Here is a 23,272-nt window from a genome sequence, read left to right as displayed (position 1 = left end):
GAACTCTTTCCGTACGGCTACATTTAAGAAAAGCCAGTAGGTGTATAATCTGGGTAATGGGTACAGGAAAAGAGTAGGCCACTTAGGACTTCCCCTCAAGTTTCACATTTGAATGTAACCAGCCTACTTGCACTGAGGAAGACTTACCCGCTGGCAGAACCTCTCTCAGCAAGATTCATTTTAAATGATGCCCAACAGGCATTTCTTTTGGGGTTCCTTATAGGGTTCCCTGAAAGCATGCTCCTCTAACTCATACTGAAGGACTGAAGCGACTTAGCACACACGCATGCACACAAGCAAATTGACACACATGAAATATTAAAAGCTAGTTTCTCTAAAAGTTAAATTAGGGCATGACTGTGCTCAATTGCTCAGTTGTGTCTGACTCTTTGCAGGCCCCATAGGCTGAAGTCCACAAGGGTCCTCTGTCCATGGAATTTTTTAGGTAAGAATACTGGAGCAGGTTGCCATGGAATTTTTTAGGTAAGAATACTGGAGCAGGTTGCCATTTCCTACTCCAGGGAATCTTCCCTACCCAAGGATCAAACCCACATCTCTTGGGCTGCCTGCATTGGCAGGCAGATTCTTTACCACTAACCCAGCTGGGAAGCCATGTGGCGTGACTATTGACACAGAAAAAGAGTTGCAAAGGAGAGTAATCGGATAAAAATGGCAGATACCTCCTTTCACTCACATTCCAAGTGCCAAGAAATAATACTTGATAGAATTCCCAAGCCCATAGCTGAAGCATAAAACAAGGAAAGTACACTCGAGTTGGCCAAAACTTACACAGAATTCCTGAAACAGGAAAGTCAGATGCAATTGTACTGACATAGGAAAAGCCAAAATCCAGGAGAGCATACTGGAACCTGTGGCATCAACCTCAAATTCAGAGATTATGGAGATAGAAAGCAAGAAAGGGCCCTGACTCAACAGTCCACTGTCTCCAAACATCTTTCTTTTCCCTGGTTTAAGTGGTTCTCTTTCACTGACATTTAAAATTATTCCATTTATAAAGATTTGATCCATATGCATTTATCAGGTAGTACTTAGATCTGAATGCAAGAAGCATCTGTAAGATTGTAGTGCTCAAAATACTATTCTACTATGTCAATCAAAGAAAAAGAAAATACCTGAACCAATTAAGTAAATGACAATTTAATTTCTCAAATCCATTATAATTATATACCTTTTAGGGTCTCTAATTTTTAAATGTTGTATTTTCATCCACCAAAACAGCTTGTATTTGAGACCTACTTAATATTCATCTGTTCATAAAATGAATGTTAGTACACTTTTGTACTATTCATTTATTTGCCATTTTAAGTCCAAAATGACTGTGATGTTGTTAATACTAATCTAATATTAGGCTAATTTGCTCATCAGTGTTATCCTGTTCCAAAAAGGCCTTGGCATTGATCCATTAGCTCTATAAGAAAAATCTGCTTAATAAAATTACTCAAGTTTCTCTTTGTTCCTTTCTATCTGACATTTCTCATCTTCTGTGACACAACATCAAATTTACTCTGTATATAAGCCCTCTGAGTTTATGGGATTCAATGTGCCACACATGGAACTCACTCTGTTATAGCTAAGTAATACCTCAATGAAGTCCACATAAAATAACACAAACTATTGTAATTTAAAATACTACTTCTCATAATCACTTAGACTACTATTAACACAATCAGAAATTCCAGTGGCTTGAATGACTGCTCCCCTATGAGTCCATGGCTCCACTCAGCTTCCTGAAGCCAGAGGGGTCATTGGGGTAGGAATTCAACTATGCTACCACTGAAACTTGGGTAGTATCTTTCCAGATTCCACCAACAGATAGTTCCTTTAAACTTTCAGCTCAGGAGCTTCAGGTGGTCACCTCTACTGGGAAGCCATACTTTTCTTTGACCACACCACCACACAGCTTGTGAGATCTTAGTGTCCCACCCAGGGAGTGAACCCAGGTTCCTCGGCAGTGAAAGCACTGGACCACTGGTCCAGTGAAAGTCCACTAATCATTGGACCACTGGGGAATTCCTTAGGAAGCCATCCTTGACCCTCTCCTCAACTTATTTCAGTTCAAGTGCCCTGCATAGCCTCCTGACCTTCTTCCTGTCATATTATCCATCATACATACCACCACTGTGGTTGCATGCACCCATTACCCCGCAAAAGTCTGTGAGTTCCTGATGTACAGTGACCTTGCTTTGAATTATATTTCTTACCCTAGCACTCATCATGATAACTTGGCACAACATTTCTTATCCCAGCACTTAACAAAATAATAGGAACTTAATACATATTTGTGGAATACAGTCTTCCTTTCTTTCTTCCTTCCATAAATATTTATTGTGTGCCCACTATGTGCCAGCCCTGGAGAAGGGAATGGCAGCCCACTCCAGTATTCTTGCCTGGAGAATCCCATGGCTTGGTGGGCTACAGTCCATGGGTCACAAAGATTCAGACATGACTGAGCGACTAACACACATACACACACACACACACACTATATGCCAGACACCATTAGAGGAAATGGAGATATAGCAGAGAACAAAAAAGACCAACATCTGTTCTCCCATAAAGCTTGTATTCTAGTAGGGAGAGATAGACAATTAACAGCTGCTGCTGCTGCTGCTGCTAAGTCGTTTCAGTCATGTCTGACTCTGTGCGACCCCATAGATGGCAGCCCACCAGGCTCCCCTGTCCCTGGGATTCTCCAGGCAAGAATAACAGCTAACAAGTCTTAAATATGTCCAGTCATTGAAGTGCCATGAAGAAAATTAAAGTAAGGGAAGGGGACAGAAAGGGATGATGTGAATAGACTTCTATTTTATATACAAATGGGCAACTGGCTCATTGAACAAGTAGGTCTTGTAAGTAGGTACAATCAGAAAACAAATCTATTCTTCTTTCATTGCTGTCCATCCATAGTTACTTGGAAGGGATAATTCCTTTTTATGCCCTTTGCTGAAATATAGGACAGGCTTCAGGACTTTTTTGGTCACTCAGATAATATAAAAACCTTTTGGCTACTTTTGTCCCAAGAACAGTTTTACTGAGTAAGTAAAATGCCCAGTCCCATGTACCAGCCAAAATTTCACTTAAAATGAAAGGTTCTCAAGAAGCATGTTTCAATCTGGTCTACTTCAGCTGACTTCTTCCCAATTGTCCCCCTTGGAATTCTTCCCTACACCCCAACTCCTTCTGGCTCCTTGAGGGTTTGAGGGTGAGAAGACATGAGGAAGGAGAGAAGCAAATGCGGGAAAAGTGGACATGTACTCTTGTTTTGGCTTTCCCTGGGTTTGCCTGTGTCTGACCCTCTCTGGCACTGAAGGACGTTCAAAATTGACTTTATTGTGGTGTTCTAATAGAAGCTGAGATCCCTTCTGGGAACATTCAGCAGTGTATTCCATGATACAGGATGCCAATCTCTGCACTTAGATGTCCTGGCTTAGCTCATGGGAATACAGTCAATCCCTCTCCCATTCCTACATGAGGTGCTCTTGGGCAGGCAATAAAATGGCTCTCTGTCATCTTTCTCTTCTCCCATATCTCATCTCCCAAAGCCACATCTGGGCCTGATTACTCACTTATCTTTGTCCCACCACTGATGAATATGTAGCTAATTCCCTTCTTGCTACTCTGCTGCTTTAGATAGATTACCAGAGCCTCATATCTGTAACTTAGTTTTGCAGATGAGACTTACAGGACACCTTTTTCAAAATTCTGTCTCTATTTTCAAACTGAATTTTGGCTTTGCTGCAGGTTGGAAAGTGGACCCAAGTTCATTCAGTAACATTCCTATCTAACACACACTGTAAACCCGGTAGGACAAGGTTTCAATGACTATGAATGAAAGTCATAAAGAAGGTAAATATTATTTCATTTACACATTCTCTATTAAACCTGAGATTTAACTGCTACAATGCATGGAATATAAGGAATGAATGTTTGAGGTTCCTACTCCTTATATTTCACTTCATCTCACTTCCTCCCACAATCTAGAGATTGTGCATTTTCATAAATGAAAGAGCATTTTCATTTAGGAATCAAAAATAAATATTTTTAAGGGTCAAAGATGCTAAGTGCATGCCAGACAATGCCTGCATTGTCCACCTTGCTCTCTTCCTCACCACGCTCAAGAAAGCAAGGGTAAGCTAGGTTTGGAGAAGTGGGAAGGGGTGGTTATTTTCTGAGTTGGGCATTATACTCAAGAGCTCCATCCATGTGCTGGCTAGTGACCAGTTAGGCAGCCTGGTGCAAAGGCAAGAGGGCAGGGTGGAAACCGGGGAAACTGGCAGAATGCCCCTGAGATTTAAGCTGTGGGATCAAAGGAGGACAAAGCAGAGAGAAATAGAGATGCTGAGAGAGTGTGTGTGTATCAGATAGAGAGAAAACAGAGGCGGGGAGAGAGAGAGGGAGGGAGAGAGATGACTTGCTTTAGAGCTGTCTTGGTTCCAGTAAGTGTCCTTGTTCCATATCCAGGCAGCTGCATCTTTATAATAAATTCCCATTTTCAGGCTATGTTTATTATTCTCTGTCTATGATAACTATAAAAGGAATGTAGAACAGCATGGGTTCTGCTAAGCTAATTTATTCCCATCATCTTGCAGAACAGAGAATTTTCTAGAGCCATTCTCAATGGTAGAATTATGGATCTTCCTAGGCTTACCCTTTTTAAAGTAGCCCAACCTTTGAGGGGGAGAATGTGATCCAAACCCAGACTTCTCAACACATTCACATCTGTCTGTGAAATTACCAACTCTTCAGACCCCAAGGCCAAACCAAGAAGTTGAACTGAGCTGTCAACTAGTCCCAAATCTCTTGACACTGTAGGACAGAATTTGGGAGGCTCCTGCCTCACAGTGATTGAGCAAACACCTAAATAGTTTGAGAAAGAAGAATGGAGCTGGAGGAATCAACCTTCCTGATTTCAGATTATACTACAAAGCTGCAGTCATCAAGACAGTATGGTACTGGCACAAGAACAGAAATATAGACCAATGGATTAAAATAGAAAGCCCAGAAATAAACCCATGTACCTATGGGTACCTTATTTTTGACAAAGGAGGCACGAATATACAATGGAGCAAAGACAGCCTCTTCAATAAATGGTGCTGGGAAAACTGGACAGCTACATGTAAAAGAATGAAATTACAATACTTCCTAACACCATACACAAAGATAAACTCAAAATGGATTAAGGACCTAAATGTAAGACCAGAAACTATAAAACTCTGAGAGGAAAACATAGGCAGAACACTCGATGACATAAATCAAAGCAAGATCCTTTATGACCCACCTCCTAGAGTAACGGAAATAAAAGCAAAAGTAAACAAGTGGGACCTGATTAAACTTAAAAGCTTTTGCACAGCAAAGGAAACTATAATCAAGGTGAAAAGACAACCCTTGGAATGGATGAAAATAATAGCAAATGAAAAAACTGACAAAGGATTAATTTCCAAAATACACAAGCAGCTCATACAACTCAATACCAGAAAATCAAACAACCCATTCCAAAAGTGGGAAAAAGAACTAAACAGATGTTTCTCCAAAGAAGACATACAGATGGCTAACAAACACATGAAAAGATGCTCAACATCGCTCATTATTAGAGAAATGTAAATCAAAACCACAATGAGATATCACCTTACACCAGTCAGAATGGGCATCATCAAAAAGTCTACAAACAATAAAGGCTGGAGAGGGTGTGGAGAAAAGGGAATGCTCTTGCAGTGTTGGTGGGGATGTAAACTGATACAGCCACTATGGAAGACAGTATGGAGATTCCTTAAAAAACTAGGAATAACCATATGACCCAGAAATCCCACTCCTAGGCATATACCCTGAAGAAACCAGAGTTGAAAAAGACACATGCATCCCATTGTTCATTTCGGCACTCTTTACAATAGCTAGAACATGGAAGCAACCTAGACGCCCATTGACAGATGAATGGATAAAGAAATTGTGAGACATATACACAATGGAATATTACTCAGTCATAAAAAGGAACACATTTGAGTCAGTTCTGATGAGGTCGATGAACCTAGAATCTATTATACAGAGTGAAGTGAGTCAGAGGGAGAAAGATAAATTTCATATTCTCACACACATATACAGAATCTAGAAAAGTGGTTCTGAAGAATTTATTTACAGGGCAAGAATGGAGAAACAGACTAGAGAATAGACTTATGGACGTGGGGAGAGGGGAGAAGAGGGTGAGATGTATGGAAAGAGTAACGTGGAAACTTACATTACCACATGTAAAATAGATAGCCAACGGGAATTTGCTGTATGGCTCAGGAAACTCAAACAGGGGCTCTGTATCAATCTAGAGGAGTGGGATGGGGAGGGAGATGGGAGGGAGGTTCAAAAGGGAGGGGCTATATGTATCCCTATGGCTGATTCATGTTGAGGTTTGACAGAAAACCGAAAAATTCTATAAAGCAATTATCCTTCAATAAAAAATTAAATTAAAAATAAATTAAAATAGAAAAAAAAAAGACCCAGCACAACCAATAAATAAATAAATAAAATTATCTTTTAAAGAAAAAAGAAAAACACCTATATAGCCATGGAGTAATCCATCCACAATTCAGACAGGAAGTACTTCTGCAATGAACCCTCCTTTAGTAACTTGGTTGTACAAATGTTGTAAGAAATAATAACATGTTTAAATTACTTACAATTTAAGTAAGTGCTTGTCGCCTTCAGTACAAAAGATATGAAATCAAAGAAATGGGTTCAAACTCTCACTCTCTCACTCCCTGGCTGGGTGACTTTGAGCAAGTCATTTAATGTCTAGGAGTTTCTCTGCATTTGTAAAATAGAGATAATACCTACTTCATAGGGTGATGATAAAGGTTACAGGAGACATCTAGCAAGGTATCACAACAGCAGTAATAATTGCTTGAGCACTTGCTATGTGTCAGGCACTGATTTAAGCACTTTATTTGCTTTATTTACCCAGTAAACTTATGAAGTGCTCCCATCTTACAGGTAAGGTCACTGAGGCAAACAGTGGCTAAGCCACCTGCCTAAGTAACTAACGCAACTAAGAGGAGCCCTGAGAAAGTGCTCCTCCCTCTACTTTTTCATGTTTCACTAGAAGGAAGATTTGGACTTAGAGAGATTAGTGGTTACTACTTACTAGGGGTTCACTTGTTCCAAGTCGATGATATGTTGAATTACACAGCTTTTTCACTTCTTCAGGACCCTCTATATCATAATCTTTGGGATAAGCTTCTCTGTCACGGTGCCTTAAGAAAAGAATTAGAATCTGTTAAAGGACAAAGCTTATTTATCATGCATTGCATTTAAATATTTTAAAAATAATGCAATGAAAGTTTACTATATTTGTGATATTGTTCTAATGATAAATTTACTGGATTTGGGACATATATTGCCCATCTCTTTTTCAGGTAATACTGAGGCTACTTCCTGAAAACAATTTAGCATACATGATAAAACTAATATCATAAAACAATACTTACCCAACACAGTGATTATTCAGTGACTCCAGTGAAGTGAATCTTATTTAATAATGTAAATTAGTTACTGAAAGTAAGAATTAAAACAAAACATGGTAATATCTTAGAAAGGCAACTTAACCACTTTAGAAATTGTTCTACCATGAAATTTCATTACAATTCTTCTCAAAACAAGAGACAGTAAAATATTTACTCATATGGATTTATAACATGTGGTCCCTGCTTCTAAAAAGGGTTTAAAGGAAGTTAACAGTTAAACATAACAGTTCTTAAAACATGTAGATGAAAGAGGAAAAGTATTCTGAACATTTTGACTAAAACAGTGGTTGAAAATAATAATAAAGGAAAGGTTTGGGGATAAGGAAGGAAAGAGGAGGTGAAGTGGCCCACAACAGAAAGAGCTATTTTCACAAAGCTTTCTCAGGTGAGATAAAGGAAACTGAACCCAAACACCCATCAAAAGAGGCTTGCTTTTTTATCAAGAGATATGGGACTAGGACTATGTGAGGGACACTGAGGTAACCCAGGAACTTATTATCCATCCATCCACCTATCTGCCCATTCATTCAGCAAATATTTAAAATACCTATTACATGCCAGGCATTCTGTTAGATGCAGGAGATACAAATGGGGAGAAAGTGTGGTGTAATTCCTGCCTTCAGTTGCTCATGGTCTGGAAAGGGGTGGGCAATTAAACAAGAAAAATCTACAGGGTTGTTAAGTGTGGGCACAGGACTGTAGAAGCAGAACAGCATTGACTAACCTGGCACCCAGCCTAGGACCTGACCACCCCACCTCATCCCACTTACCTCCCCACCACCACTCATGGAAGCAGAGCTCTGCATAGAACAGCAGAGAGGGAGCCCAGGGCATGTTAGCAGAGCTCCAGCATATGAGCCCTCAGCCCTTCTCACATCTGAGCATTAAAGGCAAAACACTAAGAGCATTTTGGTACAAATACCATTTTTTGAGCGCCTGAGAGAAAGCTCTCACTGAAGTTCTTTAGGGGAATATCAGACATTAAGAACCAGGAGTAGGGGACTTCCCTGGTAGTCCAGTGGTTAAGAATCTGCCTGCCAATACAGGGGACGTGGGTTCGATCCCAGGTCTAGGAACTGGGATACCACATGCTGCAGGGCAGGTGAGCCTGTGCACCATAACTACTGAAGCCCGAGCACTCTAGAGCTCATGCTGCACAAGAGAAGCCCATGTAATGAGAAGCTGGTGCACCACAGTTGGAGAGTAGTCCTGGCTCACTGCAACTAGAGAAAGTCTGCACACAGCAGTGAAGACCCAGCACAGACTAAAACAAATTAATTAATCCAAAAAAAAAAAAAACCCACAAAACAGGAATGGTAGAGTGAATGGGGTCATAGGCTTGAGTCATTGCTCGGCAAAGTGCTAGCTGTGTGACCTTGGGGAAGTCACTTAACTTTTCTGTGCCCTTATTTTCATATGTGTAAAATGAGGACAGAAATTATACCAATATATTTTAAGATTTTTAGAAGAGTTAAAAGGAAAAAAAAAATAAAGTTGGAAGGTCCTGCAAATAATGTAAAGAACCCATATAAACCTAAGTATAATGAATACTAACCTGGCTTCAAAAAATTCTGAGGTATAAAACTTGTAACTTCATTTTTCCATTATTGTACTTAATTTCTTTTCCAAGTGCTCATAATTTCAAGTGAAAAAAAACCTAATCTCAGTCAATTCTGGTTCCCTTCCAACTCTAAAGAGTTCGTGTGGTACCACAATGCCAAGAATCCATCTTTGTTGGCAACATATCTCCTTGCAGGAACCCATGGAAACATCCTCATTCTTCAATGTTCTTCCATTACATATCCATGCAGAGCTCTGCTCTGCCCACCTGGTCCTGCCACACACTCTACACAGACTGGCACTTTGCCAGAAGGGTGAAAGTGAAGTCGCTCAGTCGTGTCCAACCCTTTGCGACCCCATGGAATGTAGCCTACCAGGCTCCTCTGTCCATGGGATTTTCCAGGCAAGAGTACTGGAGTAGGTTGCCATTTCCTTCTCCAAGGGATCTTCCCAACCCAGGGATCGAACTCTGGTCTCCCGCATTGCAAGCAGACGCTTTACCATCTATCTGAGCCACCAGGGAAGCCTGCCACTATCCAAACCACCAAAAACCTTTTTGTGTCCTTCTCCAACCACGGTTCCTAGAAACCCAGACACCATCCCTGAGTTGTTTGCCTGGCCCACCAAGAAGACACTTGTTTCATGTCCCCACCACACTGGGCTTGGGAGACACATCAGAGCCCCACACATCAACAGCTCTGGAAACATTACCCTGGGAATAAATGATTGGGCAGTGATAGGTCCCATCTACTCTAGGATTTCCAAAGTTTTAATCCAAGTTTGGGATCCCAGACAAATCCACATATTCTCAACTTCTCTGTCCTCTTTCATCTTCAGTGCACAAACTCTTCATCTACTAAGGGACAGAATAGCCCAGCTCTTCATCTATTCTTCCAAATCTACGGTGCTATCCCAAGACCTAAGGTTTTGAACCTCAAAGCCAAGAATTTGGCTCTTTTGTTGTCTGTTGGGTCATTCTTCCCTGAGGCAATAAAACCAGAATACCTCCCTAGGAACACAGGAATGAAAGGCCAAAACACCAAGTAATATTTCAATGTATTATCTCCAGGGCCCATCTCTTTCTTAGGCAGTATAGGATCCCTGGGTTGGGAAGATCCTCTGGAGTAGGGAATGGCCACCCACTCCAGTATTCTTGCCTGGAAAACCCCATGGAAAGAGAAGCCTGGCAGGCTACAATCCATGGGGCTACGGAGAGTTGGACACGAATGAGTGACTGAGCACACACACACACAGGCCCAGTGTCCAGGGCCTGTGAAACTTTTAGGGGCCGAGGAAAGTGTTTTAATCACTTTTAAATCAGTAAAAAAGAATATAATCAAGCTTGAACAATATACATCTTTATACCAAAGCAATCATAAACTATCATCTAAAACTTTTTTAATGGAGGAAGGGACCCATGAAGGCAAAGATAGTGTCCATGAAAGTCAGAATGCAGCCTTGATTATCCCACCATGTATTTTAAGTTGTATTATAACTAGATTATTACCAAAAATACACACACATTCCTTTTCTTACCACAATCTCAGACAACAATCAAAAGCCCAGCATTAAAACATAAATCTATAATGAAACTTTGGAGGACTAAACTAATGCAATTGGCATTCCATAAAGTCTTCTGGCTGCCCACAAATGATGTGCCCAGAGCCAGCAGGTTCTGAGAGACATACAGCTGAAGACCTGCCCCTATTTCCTAGATGCTGCCAACCCAGCAAAAATAAACATATGTGTTCAAAAATGTAAAATATAAAATATGTAAAATTAACAATAAAAATATTTATTATAATACTAAATGTATACTTAGGGGCTTATTGCCACATATAATAACAGTAAAAATGATTAGGGTATTATAGAGTATATGGGAGGCCTAATTATTCCTGATTTTATCATGTCAGTTGAACATTGACTTGAGACTCAGTTTCCCCAAGATGAACTGGGAATCATACACTAAAGACACAAATCAATTGAATGAGAGTCTCAAGTGAAAAGTGACATAAAAATGCAAATGTTATGATGGGTAATAATATTATATCTATCTATAATATGTTTTGTTGGGGATTTTCAAATACTTTGTTAATATCAATTCAGCTTTATAGCATCTTTGTAATACATATATATATGAATAATCAAAGCATTATATACATAGACATATAAGTCTATACATATACATATACTTTATATAGCCTTATTTTGCCTGCTACCTGAATTTATTTATGGTTGCCATGACTTCTCGTTTATTATAGCAAAATTTCTTTATGAGAAAATAATGAATATAATGAAATAAAATTTACAATGTCTGTAGAACAGTAACTTTCAAACTTTTTGATCATAGTCCCCACCTATACCATTAAAACCCACCCTGAGACATTTTTAGTTGTTGCATCTGGGTGGAGTGGTTTGCTGTTGGCATTTAGTGGAAAGAGGCTAGCAATGCTCTGCTAAATATTCTATGGTGCACGGGACAGCCCATACAATAAAGTACTATCTGATCCAAAATGTCAAAAGTACCAAGGTTGAGAAAGAGCTAGAGAATGACTGTATACCCGATTCTTAGATCAGTCAGTTCAGTCTCTCAGCCATGTCCGACTCTTTGTGACCCAATGGACTGCAGCACACCAGGTCTCCCTATCTATCACCAACTCCCAGACGTTACTCAAACTCATGTCCATTGAGTTGGTGATGCCATCCAACCATCTCATCCTCTGTCATGCCCTTCTCCTCCTGCCCACAATCTTTCCCAGCATCAGGGTGTTTTCCAATGAGTCAGCTCTTCACATCAGGTGGCCAAAGTATTGGAATTTCAGCTTCAACATCAGTCCTTCCAATGAACACCCAGGACTGATCTCCTTTAGGATGGACTGGTTGGCTCTCCTTGCAGTCCAAGGGACTCTCAAGAGTCTTCTCTAACACCACAGTTCAAAAGCATCGATTATTTGGTGCACAGCCTTCTTTATAGTCCAACTCTCACATCCATACATGACAACTGGAAAAACCATAGCTTTGACTAGACAATCCTTTGTGGTCAAAGTAATGTCTCTGCTTTTTTTTTTTTTTTTCTGCTTTTTAATATGCTGTCTATGTTGGTCACAGCTTTTCTTCCAAGGAGCAAGCGTCTTTTAATTTCATGGCTGCAGTCACTATCTGCAGTGATTTTGGAGCCCCCCAAAAATAAAGTCTGTCACTGTTTCCCCATCTATTTGCCATGAAGTGATGGGACCAGATGCCATGATCTCAGTTTTCTGAATGTTGAACATTAAGCTAAATTTTTCACTCTCCTCTTTCACTTTCAAGAGGCTCTTTAGTTCTTCTTCACTTTCTGCCATAAGGTCAGTGGTCCCCAAACCTCAGCATTTCATGGAGCAGCAAAACTTTACCCCCAAATTTGTAAAACCAACATAAAATTGCCAACACTTTCTCTTAACAGGAACAATAAAAATAAAATAACTATCCATCACCATTAATAAGAAGGCTTCCAACACCAAAGATAAGTAAAATCAATCTTAAAATCCTTTAAATTGAATAAATTTAGCTATGTGAAAAACTTGCTACATTGTCTTTATAGTTTGCACATCACCTTGGATTAGTATAAAGGTCATTATTGACCAGCCCTGGTCTAGTCTACAGACTAGATCTGCAGATGTTAGTTTTCTCCAGACATGAATTTGACAGCAGGAGTCAGTTCAAGGCTAAAACAGCTTGATACAGGTATTCTGTGTTGTTCACTGAAGGAAGAGCTGCGTTTTTGATGTCAGGTGTGCAGATACAGACTGACATTCTTGCTGGGAGGAGTGCTTCTAGGACCTCCTGACCTCCTACCAGCAGGGCCAGAATCTTCTTTGACAATCAGCCTTGTTTCTGCTCTGTCAAGCTCAGAGCTAAGCTGTGGCTACTTTTTTATATGAGAAATCTTTATGTAAGACATCCTTAATTACAAGAAAGGAAATTTGCTTTCTCTACCCTACTTTGGGAGAAACAGTATGAATATGAACAGAATTACAAATGAGGAAAGGGCTGACAAGACAGGATCAGAGCTGCCAACTGTATAAAATGGAGCTTGGAATGATGACCCTGATGTCAAAAATGCCACTTGAACTGATTCAGAGAGGATTAAGGTCAATTGAATCTAGTAAGGCAAAGATAGCACAAGTAGGTTCCATTGTAGAAAATACTCCACTACCAATCCTACAATTACCTGAATGCTATAGATCCTGTATTTCCTCTCTCCTCCAGTCTAACACAGTCCCAAGTAAAGCTTCGTGAAAAACACTTTCTGGATCTGTTTCTGCAGTCCTTTGGGAGCTTGGGTTTCCTACCATAAGAACTGGATGATTTCACATCAAATCAAATCTGTAAGCCCCAGTTAACTGAACACATATAAATTCCCAACTGAGTTACAGGACTAAACAAACCCAACTCCAGAACATACTTGGGGCAAGGATCTGAAGATCCTCTCAGGCTGCCCTAAGCCATAGTGGTCCAGCTCTCAGAAAAGGACAAGGTTGGGTTAGATCACAGGATTCTTGTTGCAGGAGAGGAGACCGAGTTACTCCCTAAGGTTTCTTTCTGTGGTCTCAAGACTAAGTGAGGGAAGCACAGTGGGGGCTTGCAAAGAGACCATTATCTTTATCACTTCTCCACCTTTCACGTTTTAGAACAATTATCCATTAATGAATCTTCCTTTTCATTAGACTAAGAACATCTTAGACACAGGGATCATTTTTTTTTAACTCATTTTTGTGATTTCAGTGCCTAAAGATTTACACGTTGTAAATGCTCATTAAATCTTAGATGATTGATTGATTGAATTTCTTACATTTTGTTCCCGTCACCTTAATATAAATGCTGAAAGCAAAGGCTTTCAAACATGTCCATAAAAATAAAGATCATCCCAGCTCACTCAACAAAAATGCACATAAAAAAGGAGTGATTATGCATATAGAGATGCTAGTTCTTTTCAACAAAAACTTGTCTCCAGAGAAATTATAAATCTGCATGCTGAATGGAAAAAGTCTCAGCATACATATGCATAACACTGATTGCAAAGAGGGTGTGAACCTGAGCAATATCTGACAACGAAAATCCGAGCTGAATTCTGGTTTCTGGTTACTTGACAAGAAACACATTTTCTTCGTGAATTTCAAAGATGTTAAAAATGTTGACTCCAGATGAGAGAATATATTAATTTTAAATTTTAGAACTATTAATGTTGTTCACAGCTACTCTGTCAGCTATTGTATTTCTGATGTAAATCTGAGCCAAATGAGAAAGATATCTTTTCTATTAGGTTTTATAATCAACTGCTATCTATGACTTTACAAGAAAATTACCCCAGAGACTCAACTATATTTCCTGGCACATTAGAAGCAATAAAACTAGTAGAATCACAGACTACAAAGAAATATTTGACAATCCTCTTCAAAGATTTCACAGGCAAATGATTTATATACCAAGGTAGTACTATTTGGTGACACATTTATCAAACTGACAAATGAAGACTTTTAGACATATTTGCAAGAGTCTTAAAAAAATTTTATGTCCTTGGGAGAAATGGTGACATTTCGGACTTATGAAGAGGGACTTTGTTTTTCAATGTGTCTCATGCTCTGTGTGATTTGTGTATTTATAACTATCAAGCCACAGAATTTGAAACCTAAAAGCTGCACTCAAAAGAAAAATATTTGACGGAGACAGATAAGTGAGGTCATTTTCCTCACTCAGCATATATTGAATGGCATGTAAATAAGACCCATCATTATTGTGAAATTTTTTATAAGAAACTTTAGAAACAGGAAGCCCCATGGAGAATATTGGAAATAAACAAAAGGAATACAGCACGGGCGACTATCTTAATAGTTGAAATGTTAATTGTTGTCAGTATAATTAACTACCAAACATATTGTTGTAGCCACGCGTTCCAGGAAACAAACTCACTCAGAAGGACAATGCAGATAGTGGAGTGCAGCACCGGCGGGCCCAAGGCAGAGTCTCCTCTTAGCCAAGGATTCCGGCCAGTTTTTGTGAAAACCTTATATACCCTAAGTGTATGTGCTCAAATTCACCTCCCCAAATTCTCTGAAACTAGTCTAAACAAAGAAAAAGAAAGATACAATCAAAGTTAACCCATGATTCATAAGCCTTAAACCCGTGATTCATATGCCTTTAACAGTAGACAATTATCAATAGGCCTGTGGTCATACCCCAATTACCATAATAGAATTTATGCTTCTATTCAGTTACACAGATAATTAGGGTATTCTTTTAGGCAATGGAGAGTCTAGGTATGAACCCTAGGGCTCTTCCATCCAGGGGGTCTACTTTTCCAGTTGGTATGTCGTTTCCATAGATACTGAGCATATAGCTCAAAGTCCACAGTCCAGCCCAAGATGAAGTCCTACTTTCAATATGGAGCCTGTTCTGTTTCCTCCTTCAGCATGACTTTGAAAAGAGCTGGAGGAACATGAATTAAATGGAGTGACACTATAATTGATTATCCCACCTGGGACATTTTAAGAGGGAAATCAGGTACTAAGTACACTGAGAGTGGTGAAAACGAGCATTGTCCTGGTCAAATCAGGATTGGGGCATTTTGTTAACTGATGTTTTTTGACTGCTGTTGCTACTGCTGCTGCTGCTAAGTCATGTCAGTCGTGTCCGACTCTGTGTGACCCCATAGACGGAAGCCCACCAGGCTCCCCCGTCCCTGGGATTCTCCAGGCAAGAACACTGGAGTGGGTTGCCATTTCCTTCTCCAATGTGTGAAAGTGAAAAGTGAAGTCGCTCAGTCGTGTCCGACCCTTAGTGACCCCACGGACTGCAGCCTACCAGGCTCCTCCATCCATGGGATTTTCTAGGCAAGAGTATTGGAGTGGCTTGCTACTGGATCTCAATTATCTTCAGATTCGAGGATACTTCTTATGGTTCCTTTGATCTCCCCTCCAGAAACGGCTTATGTTGGCTGGCCAAAGACACTTAGGGTGGTGGAATAGTAAGACTAAAAAGAGACCGAGTCTTCAAGGTGTATTATATATTGGTAATTACTGTTATCCAAAGAATACTTTGATAGTATACTGGCATGAACGGCATGAAGACTAGTTTGGCCCCTGCAAACTAGAAACAAGTGCCTGATTACCTGTGTAAATTCCTATCCCTACAGTCTTAATATTACTGGCTTAGATAATTTCAATTAATTACTGTAGAGCAGCATAAAATGGAGCTTCCCAGATGACGCTGGTGGTGAAGAATCTGCCTGCCAATGCAGGAGACAAAAGAGACACAGATCAATACCTGGGTTGGGAGGAGTCTGTGGAGGCAGTCATGACAACCCACTCCAGTATTCTGGCCTGGAGAATCCCTTGGACAGATGAGACTAGCGGGCTACAGTCCATAAGGTCACAGAGTATGACAAAACTGAAGTGACTGAGCATAAACTTGCAACATGAAATGATTATATTATGTGAGCTTAAGGACTATTTTAATGCACACTTCTACGAATCCATGAGCAAAGCATATTGAGTAGATAATACAAGGTTCTTTAGTTTCAAAGCAATTCATTCTATTAACATTGAAACAAATGAAAAAGACTCTTCATAAATAGTTCAGTTCAGTCGCTCAGTCGTGTCCAACTCTTTGCGACCCCATGAATCACAGCACACCAGGCCTCCTTGTCCATCACCAACTGCTGGAGTCCACTCAAACTCGTGTCCATCAAGTCGGTGATGCCATCCAGCCATCTCATTCTCTGTCGTCCCCTTCTCCTCCTGCCCCCAATCCCTCCCAGCATCAGAGTCTTTTCCAGTGAGTCAACTCATCGCATGAGGTGGCCAAAGTATTGGAGTTTCAGCTTTAGCATCAGTCCTTCCAGTGAACACCCAGGACTGATCTCCCTTAGAATGGACTGGTTGGATGTCCTTGCAGTCCAAGGGACTCTCAAGAGTCTTTTCCAGCACCACAGTTCAAAAGCATCAGCCTTCTTCACAGTCCAGCTCTCACATCCATACATGACCACTGGGAAGACCATAGCCTTGATTAGACAGACCTACATAGGCAAAGTAATGTCTCTGCTTTTTAATATGCTATCTAGGTTGGTCAAAACTTTCCTTCTAAGGAGTAAGCGTCTTTTAATTTCATGGCTGCAATCACCATCCACAGTGATTTTGGAACCCAGAAAAATAAAATAAGCCACTGTTTACACTGTTTCCCCACTTATTTGCCATAAAGTGATGGGACCAGATGCCATGATCTTAGTTTTCTGAATGTTGAACTTTAACCCAACTTTTTTACTCTCCTCTTTCACTTTCATCAAGAGGCTCTTTAGTTCCTCTTCACTTTCTGTCATAAGGGTGGAGTCATCTGTGTATTTGAGGTTATTGATATTTCTCCTGGCAATTTTGATTCCAGCTTGTTCTTCATCCAGCCCAGCGTTTCTCATGATGTACTCTGCATATAAGTTAAATAAGCAGGGTGACAATATACAGCCTTGACGTACTCCTTTTCCTATTTGGAACCAGTCTGTTATTCCATGTCCAGTTCTAACTGTTGCTTCCTGACCTGTATACAGGTTACTCAAGAGGCAGGTCAGTTGGTTTGGTATTCCCAGCTTTCAGAATTTTCCACAGTTTATCGTGATCCACACAGTAATAGGCTTTGGCATAGTCAATAAAGCAGAAATAGATGTTTGCTGGAACTCTCTTGCTTTTTCCATGATCCAGCGGATGTTGGCAATTTGATCTCTGGTTCCTCTGCCTTTTCTAAACCAGTCTGAACATCTGGAAGTTCATGATTCATGTACTGCTGAAGCCTGGCTTGGAGAATTTTGAGCATGACTTTACTAGCATGTGAGATGAGTGCAATTGTGTGGTAGTTTGAACATTCTTTGGCATTGCCTTTCTCTGGGATTGGAATGAAAACTGATCTTTTCCAGTCCTGTGGGCACTGCTGAGTTTTCCAAAATTGCTGACATATCAAGTGCAGCACTTTCATAGCATCATTAGCTACACAATTGAACACTTTTTCCATTTCTTCCTAAAAATCATTCAAAAGAAGCAAAGGAAATGGAAAAATTAAAAGAAAACTAATTTATGGCAAAGTTATAATCCCTAGATTACATCATGTATGAGGGTTACTTTAAGCACCAAGATCTAGTTGAAGACAAGTGAAGAAGCAGAGACAGAGCCGTTAATCTCAGTAGAAAGATTGCTGAGAAGTAGGAACTCTCAGATCACCAGCCAGACTACATTCTCATAGTTTTGCAGATAAACTCTTTCACTGAAAACAATGGAAAATGCCAGATCAATATATATATATATATATACACACATATGTTTGTGTGTGTATTTTAAATTCCAACATATTGATAGTATGTAAGAGCTGATAATCCAGTGAGGAATTTAAAGGCCAATTTTTGGATGAAAGCCTGTAACCAAAGGGATAAATAGAATTTTAAAACACCAAACCTGCTGATGCCCTTGGGACATTTGCTAATATGCACAGGGGCAATGGCTTCAGGGCTGGAGGTACTAAAGTCTAAGCCTGGAGTCCACCTAGGACAGGAGTTTTACGAGGAAGTCTTCCATATGTGACAGGTATTATGCCTGCCAATACATTCTCCTTTTTACTGGAAATATAAGCGATTAAAATTCCCAGCTCCTTTGCAGTTAGTGAGGTTCAGGACAGAAATGGTATGGACCTAACAGAAGCAGAAGATATGAAGAAGAGGTGGCAAGAATACACAGAAGAACTATACAAAAAAGATCTTCATGACCCAGATAACCATGAAGGTGTGGTCACTCATTTAGACCCACACATGCTGGAATGAGAAGCCAAGGGGGCCTGAGGATTCATCGCTATGAACATAGCTAGTTGAGGTGATGGAATTCCAGTTGAACTGTTTCAAATCCTGAAAGATAATGCTGTTAAAGTGTTGCAGTCAATATGCCAGCAACTTTGGAAAACTCAGCAGCGGCCACAGGACTGGAAAAGGTCAGTTTTCATTCCAAGCCCTAAGAAAGGCAATGCCAAAGAATGCTCAAACTACTGCACATTGCACTCATCTCACACTCTAGCAAAGTAATGCTCAAAATTCTCCAAGCCAGGCTTCAACAGTACATGAATCATGAACTTCCAGATGTTCAAGCTGGTTTTAGAAAAGGCAAAGGAACCGGAGATCAAACTGCCAACATCCACTGGATCATTGAAAAAGCAAGAGAGTCCCAGAAAAGCATCTACTTCTGCTTTATTGACTATGCTAAAGCCTTTGACTGTATGGATCACAACAAACTGTGGAAAATTCTTCAAGGGATGGGAATACCAGACCACACGACCTGCTTCCTGAGAAATCTGTATGCAGGTCAAGAAGCAACAGTTAGAACTGGACATGGAACAGACTGGTTCCAAATAGGGAAAGGAGCATGTCAGTGCTGTATATTGTCACCCTGCTTATTTATTTATATGCAGAATACATCATGTGAAATGCTGGGCTGGATGAAGAACAAGCTGGAATCAAGATTGCCAGGAGAAATATCAATAACCTCAAATACACAGATGACACCACCCTAATGGCAGAAAGTGAAGAGAAACTAAAGAGCCTCTTGATGAAAGTGAAAGAGCAGAGTGAAAAAGTTGGCTGAAAGCTCAACATTCAGAAAACTAAGATCATGGCATCCGGTCCTGTCACTTCATGGCAAATAGATGGGGGAAACAATGAAAACAGTGACAGACTATTTTTAGGGGCTCCAAAATCACTGTAGATGGTGAATGCAGCCATGAAATTAAAAGATGCTTGCTCCTGGGAAGAAAAGCTATGACCAACCTAAACAGCCTATTAAAAAGTAGACATTACTTTGCCAACAAAGGTCTGTCTAGTCAAGGCTATGGCTTTTTCAGTAGTCATGTATGGATGTGAGAGTTGGATCATAAAGTAAACTGAGTCCCAAAGAACTGATTTTTTTGAACTATGGTGTTGGAAAAGACTCTTGAGAGTCTCTTGGACTGCAAGGAGATCAAAGCAGTCAATCCGAAAGGTTTGATTCAGTCAATCCTGAATATTCATTGGAAGGATTGATGCTGAAGCTGAAACTCCAATACTTTGGCCACCTGATGCAAAGAACTAACTCATTGGAAAAGACCCTGATGTTGGAAAAGACTCTGATGCTGGAATAGATTGAAGGCAGGAGGAGACGGGGATGACAGAGAATGAGATGGTTGGATGGCATCACCGACTCAATGGACATGAGTGAGCAAGCTCCAAGAGTTGGTAATGGACAGGGAAGCCTGGCATGCTGCAGTCCATGGGGTCACAGAGTTGGACACAACTGAGCCACTGAAACTAACTTATAAAAAAATGTACACATATTTTCAAACACATTAGGGGTAGGACAAGTAATTCCTTCACTTTGAAAACTTAAAACTAACGGGCCACCTTTAGTTATCCATGTGAATCCTAGGACCTAGGACAACCTGCTGTAGAAAACTTTCTCTGGTCCAATAGGCCTAAGTGCTCCTCTTAGATGTCTCCAGAGCACTCTGCTTACTCCAGTCCTAGCAAGTATTACAGTACATAGTAATTGCCCAGCAAGACTTCTCTGAGGGTAATGTGATTTATTATAAGTCTTATTACTGTCTCACAGTAATCTTGACCTCCTAAGGGCAGGAAGAATGTTTTATTCACTGTCAAATCCGAAACCCAGTTGATACCATTCATAAGAGATCTCTTTATTTAGAAAAAACATTGTTTGTTTTTTTGGAGGGGGTAGGGGTTATTTGGTATTTTGCTTTTTGTTTTCAAAAGCTCATTTCATGCTTCTGGGTCCTGGCTGAACAGCTCAGTGTTTTCTCAAGTGTTCTAAAAATTGTGACAAGTGATTCATACATTTTAAATTTCAAAATATTCTTCCTACCACTTTTCATAAAAGGAAGATAAATTCTTTGCAATAAATAGATGAAATTATATTAATTCTTCCATTTGATTGAACCTGGAACTATCTGATTGGGGATCTAACATGTCAACAAAGAAACAATTTTTCTGCCAATTAATTACCTTTGTTAATGCATCAAAACTTAGTGTGATCAAAATAAAGAAAATACTTAGTGTGACTAATATCAATTAAAATGTAATTGTATTTCAAAATTAAATATTATAAAAAGTAATGGAAGATGTGTCTATTAAAAGCAGTAATACTCAAATTTACTCAGAAAATTTTTCAAAACGCCACAAAATCTTTTGTTCACCAAATCTCTACACAAGATTTCCATTTTCTATCTGTGATATCTAAGGTCAATTTATTTTTAATTATTTTTTTAAAGATTCAGGTGTTTTGTTTTTTTTTTTTAATTTATCTTTGGCTGTGCTGGGTCTTTATTGCTTTATCGCTGTGCGCAGGCTTACTCCAGTGTGAGAAGGGGGGGCTGCTCTTCGTTGCGGTTCTCAGGCTTCTCATTGTGCTCGTTTCTCTTGTGAAACATGGGCTTCAGGCGCATGGGCTTCAGTATTTGCAGCTCCTGGGCCCTAGGGAGCTGGCTCAGCAGTAGTGGCACACAGGCTTCGTTGCTTCACAGTGTGTGGGATCTTCCTGGACCAGGGATCGAATCCATGTCGCTTGCACTGGCAGGCAGATTCTTAACCACTGGGCCACCAGGGAAGCCCCTAAGGTCAGTTTTTGAAAACTGCATGTGTGGGTGCCAGTTGTGTGGGTGAATGGGGAAGTTTAAAGTCAAAATAATAGCTAATGTAGGAAATCATCAATATATTCAGTTCTCTTCAGTCGCTCAGTCATGTTCGACTCTTTGGGAGCCCATGGACTGCAGCACGCCAGGCTTCCCTGTCCATCACCAACCCCCAGAGCTTGCTCAAATTCATGTCCGTTGAGTCAGTGATGCCATCCAACCATCTCATTCTCTGTCGTCCCCTTCTCCTCCTGCCTTCAATCTTTTCCAGCATCAGGGTCTTTTCCCATGAGTCAGTTCTTCGCATCAGGTGGCCAAAGTATTGGAGCTTCAGCTTCAGCATCAGTCCTTCCAATGAATATTCAAGGCTAATTTCCTTTAAGATGGACTGGTTTGATCTCCTTGCTTTCCAAGGGACTCTCAAGAGTCTTCTCCAACACCATAGTTCAAAAGCATCTATTCTTCAGTGCTCAGCTTTCTTTATGGTCCAGCTCTCGCATCCATACATGACTACTGGAAAAACCATAGCTTTGAATAGACAGACCTTTGTTGGCAAAGTAATGTCTCTGCTTTTTAATATGTTGTTTAGGTTGGTCATAGCTTTTCTTCCAAGGAGTAAGCATCTTTTAATTTCATGGCTGCATTCACCATCTACAGTGATTTTGGAGCCCCTGAAAATAGTCTGTCACTGTTTTCATTGTTTCCGCATCTATTTACCGTGAAGTGACAGAACCTGATGCCATGATCTTAGTTTTCTGAATGTTGAGCTTTCAGCCAACTTTTTCACTCTGCTCTTTCACTTTCATCAAGAGGCTCTTTAGTTTCTCTTCACTTTCTGCCATTAGGGTGGTGTCATCTGTGTATTTGAGGTTATTGATATTTCTCCTGGCAATCTTGATTCCAGCTTGTTCTTCATCCAGCCCAGCATTTCACATGATGTATTCTGCATATAAGTTAAATAAGCAGGGTGACAATATACAGCACTGACATGCTCCTTTCCCTATTTGGAACCAGTCTGTTCCATGTCCAGTTCTAACTGTTGCTTCTTGACCTGCATACAGATTTCTCAGGAAGCAGGTCGTGTGGTCTGGTATTCCCATCCCTTGAAGAATTTTCCACAGTTTGTTGTGATCCATACAGTCAAAGGCTTTAGCATAGTCAATAAAGCAGAAGTAGATGCTTTTCTGGGACTCTCTTGCTTTTTCAATGATCCAGTGGATGTTGGCAGTTTGATCTCCGGTTCCTTTGCCTTTTCTAAAACCAGCTTGAACATCTGGAAGTTCATGATTCATGTACTGTTGAAGCCTGGCTTGGAGAATTTTGAGCATTACTTTGCTAGAGTGTGAGATGAGTGCAATGTGCAGTAGTTTGAGCATTCTTTGGCATTGCCTTTCTTAGGGCTTGGAATGAAAACTGACCTTTTCCAGTCCTGTGGCCACTGCTGAGTTTTCCAAAGTTGCTGGCATATTGACTGCAACACTTTAACAGCATTTCAGGATTTGAAACAG

At 40.2% G+C, this 23,272-nt stretch overlaps 1 protein-coding gene across 1 annotated transcript in view; it reads right to left on the bottom strand.

The window, feature by feature from the left end:
- CFAP95 (cilia and flagella associated protein 95) overlaps positions 1-23,272 on the bottom strand; it is a 107,152-nt gene that overhangs the window by 72,414 nt on the left and 11,466 nt on the right. The window contains exon 2 of the mRNA XM_055428369.2: positions 7,148-7,256. Coding sequence (XP_055284344.2) covers positions 7,148-7,256 — 109 coding nt within the window. The remainder of the gene's footprint in view (positions 1-7,147; positions 7,257-23,272) is intronic.

This window comes from Moschus berezovskii, chromosome 7 (genome assembly GCF_049115385.1).
Source record: "Moschus berezovskii isolate FMDL1 chromosome 7, NW_MosBer_1.0, whole genome shotgun sequence".
Lineage (NCBI taxonomy): Eukaryota > Metazoa > Chordata > Mammalia > Artiodactyla > Moschidae > Moschus > Moschus berezovskii.
Note: the sequence above shows the minus strand (reverse complement) of the source record. Positions and strands in the feature narration are given on the sequence as shown.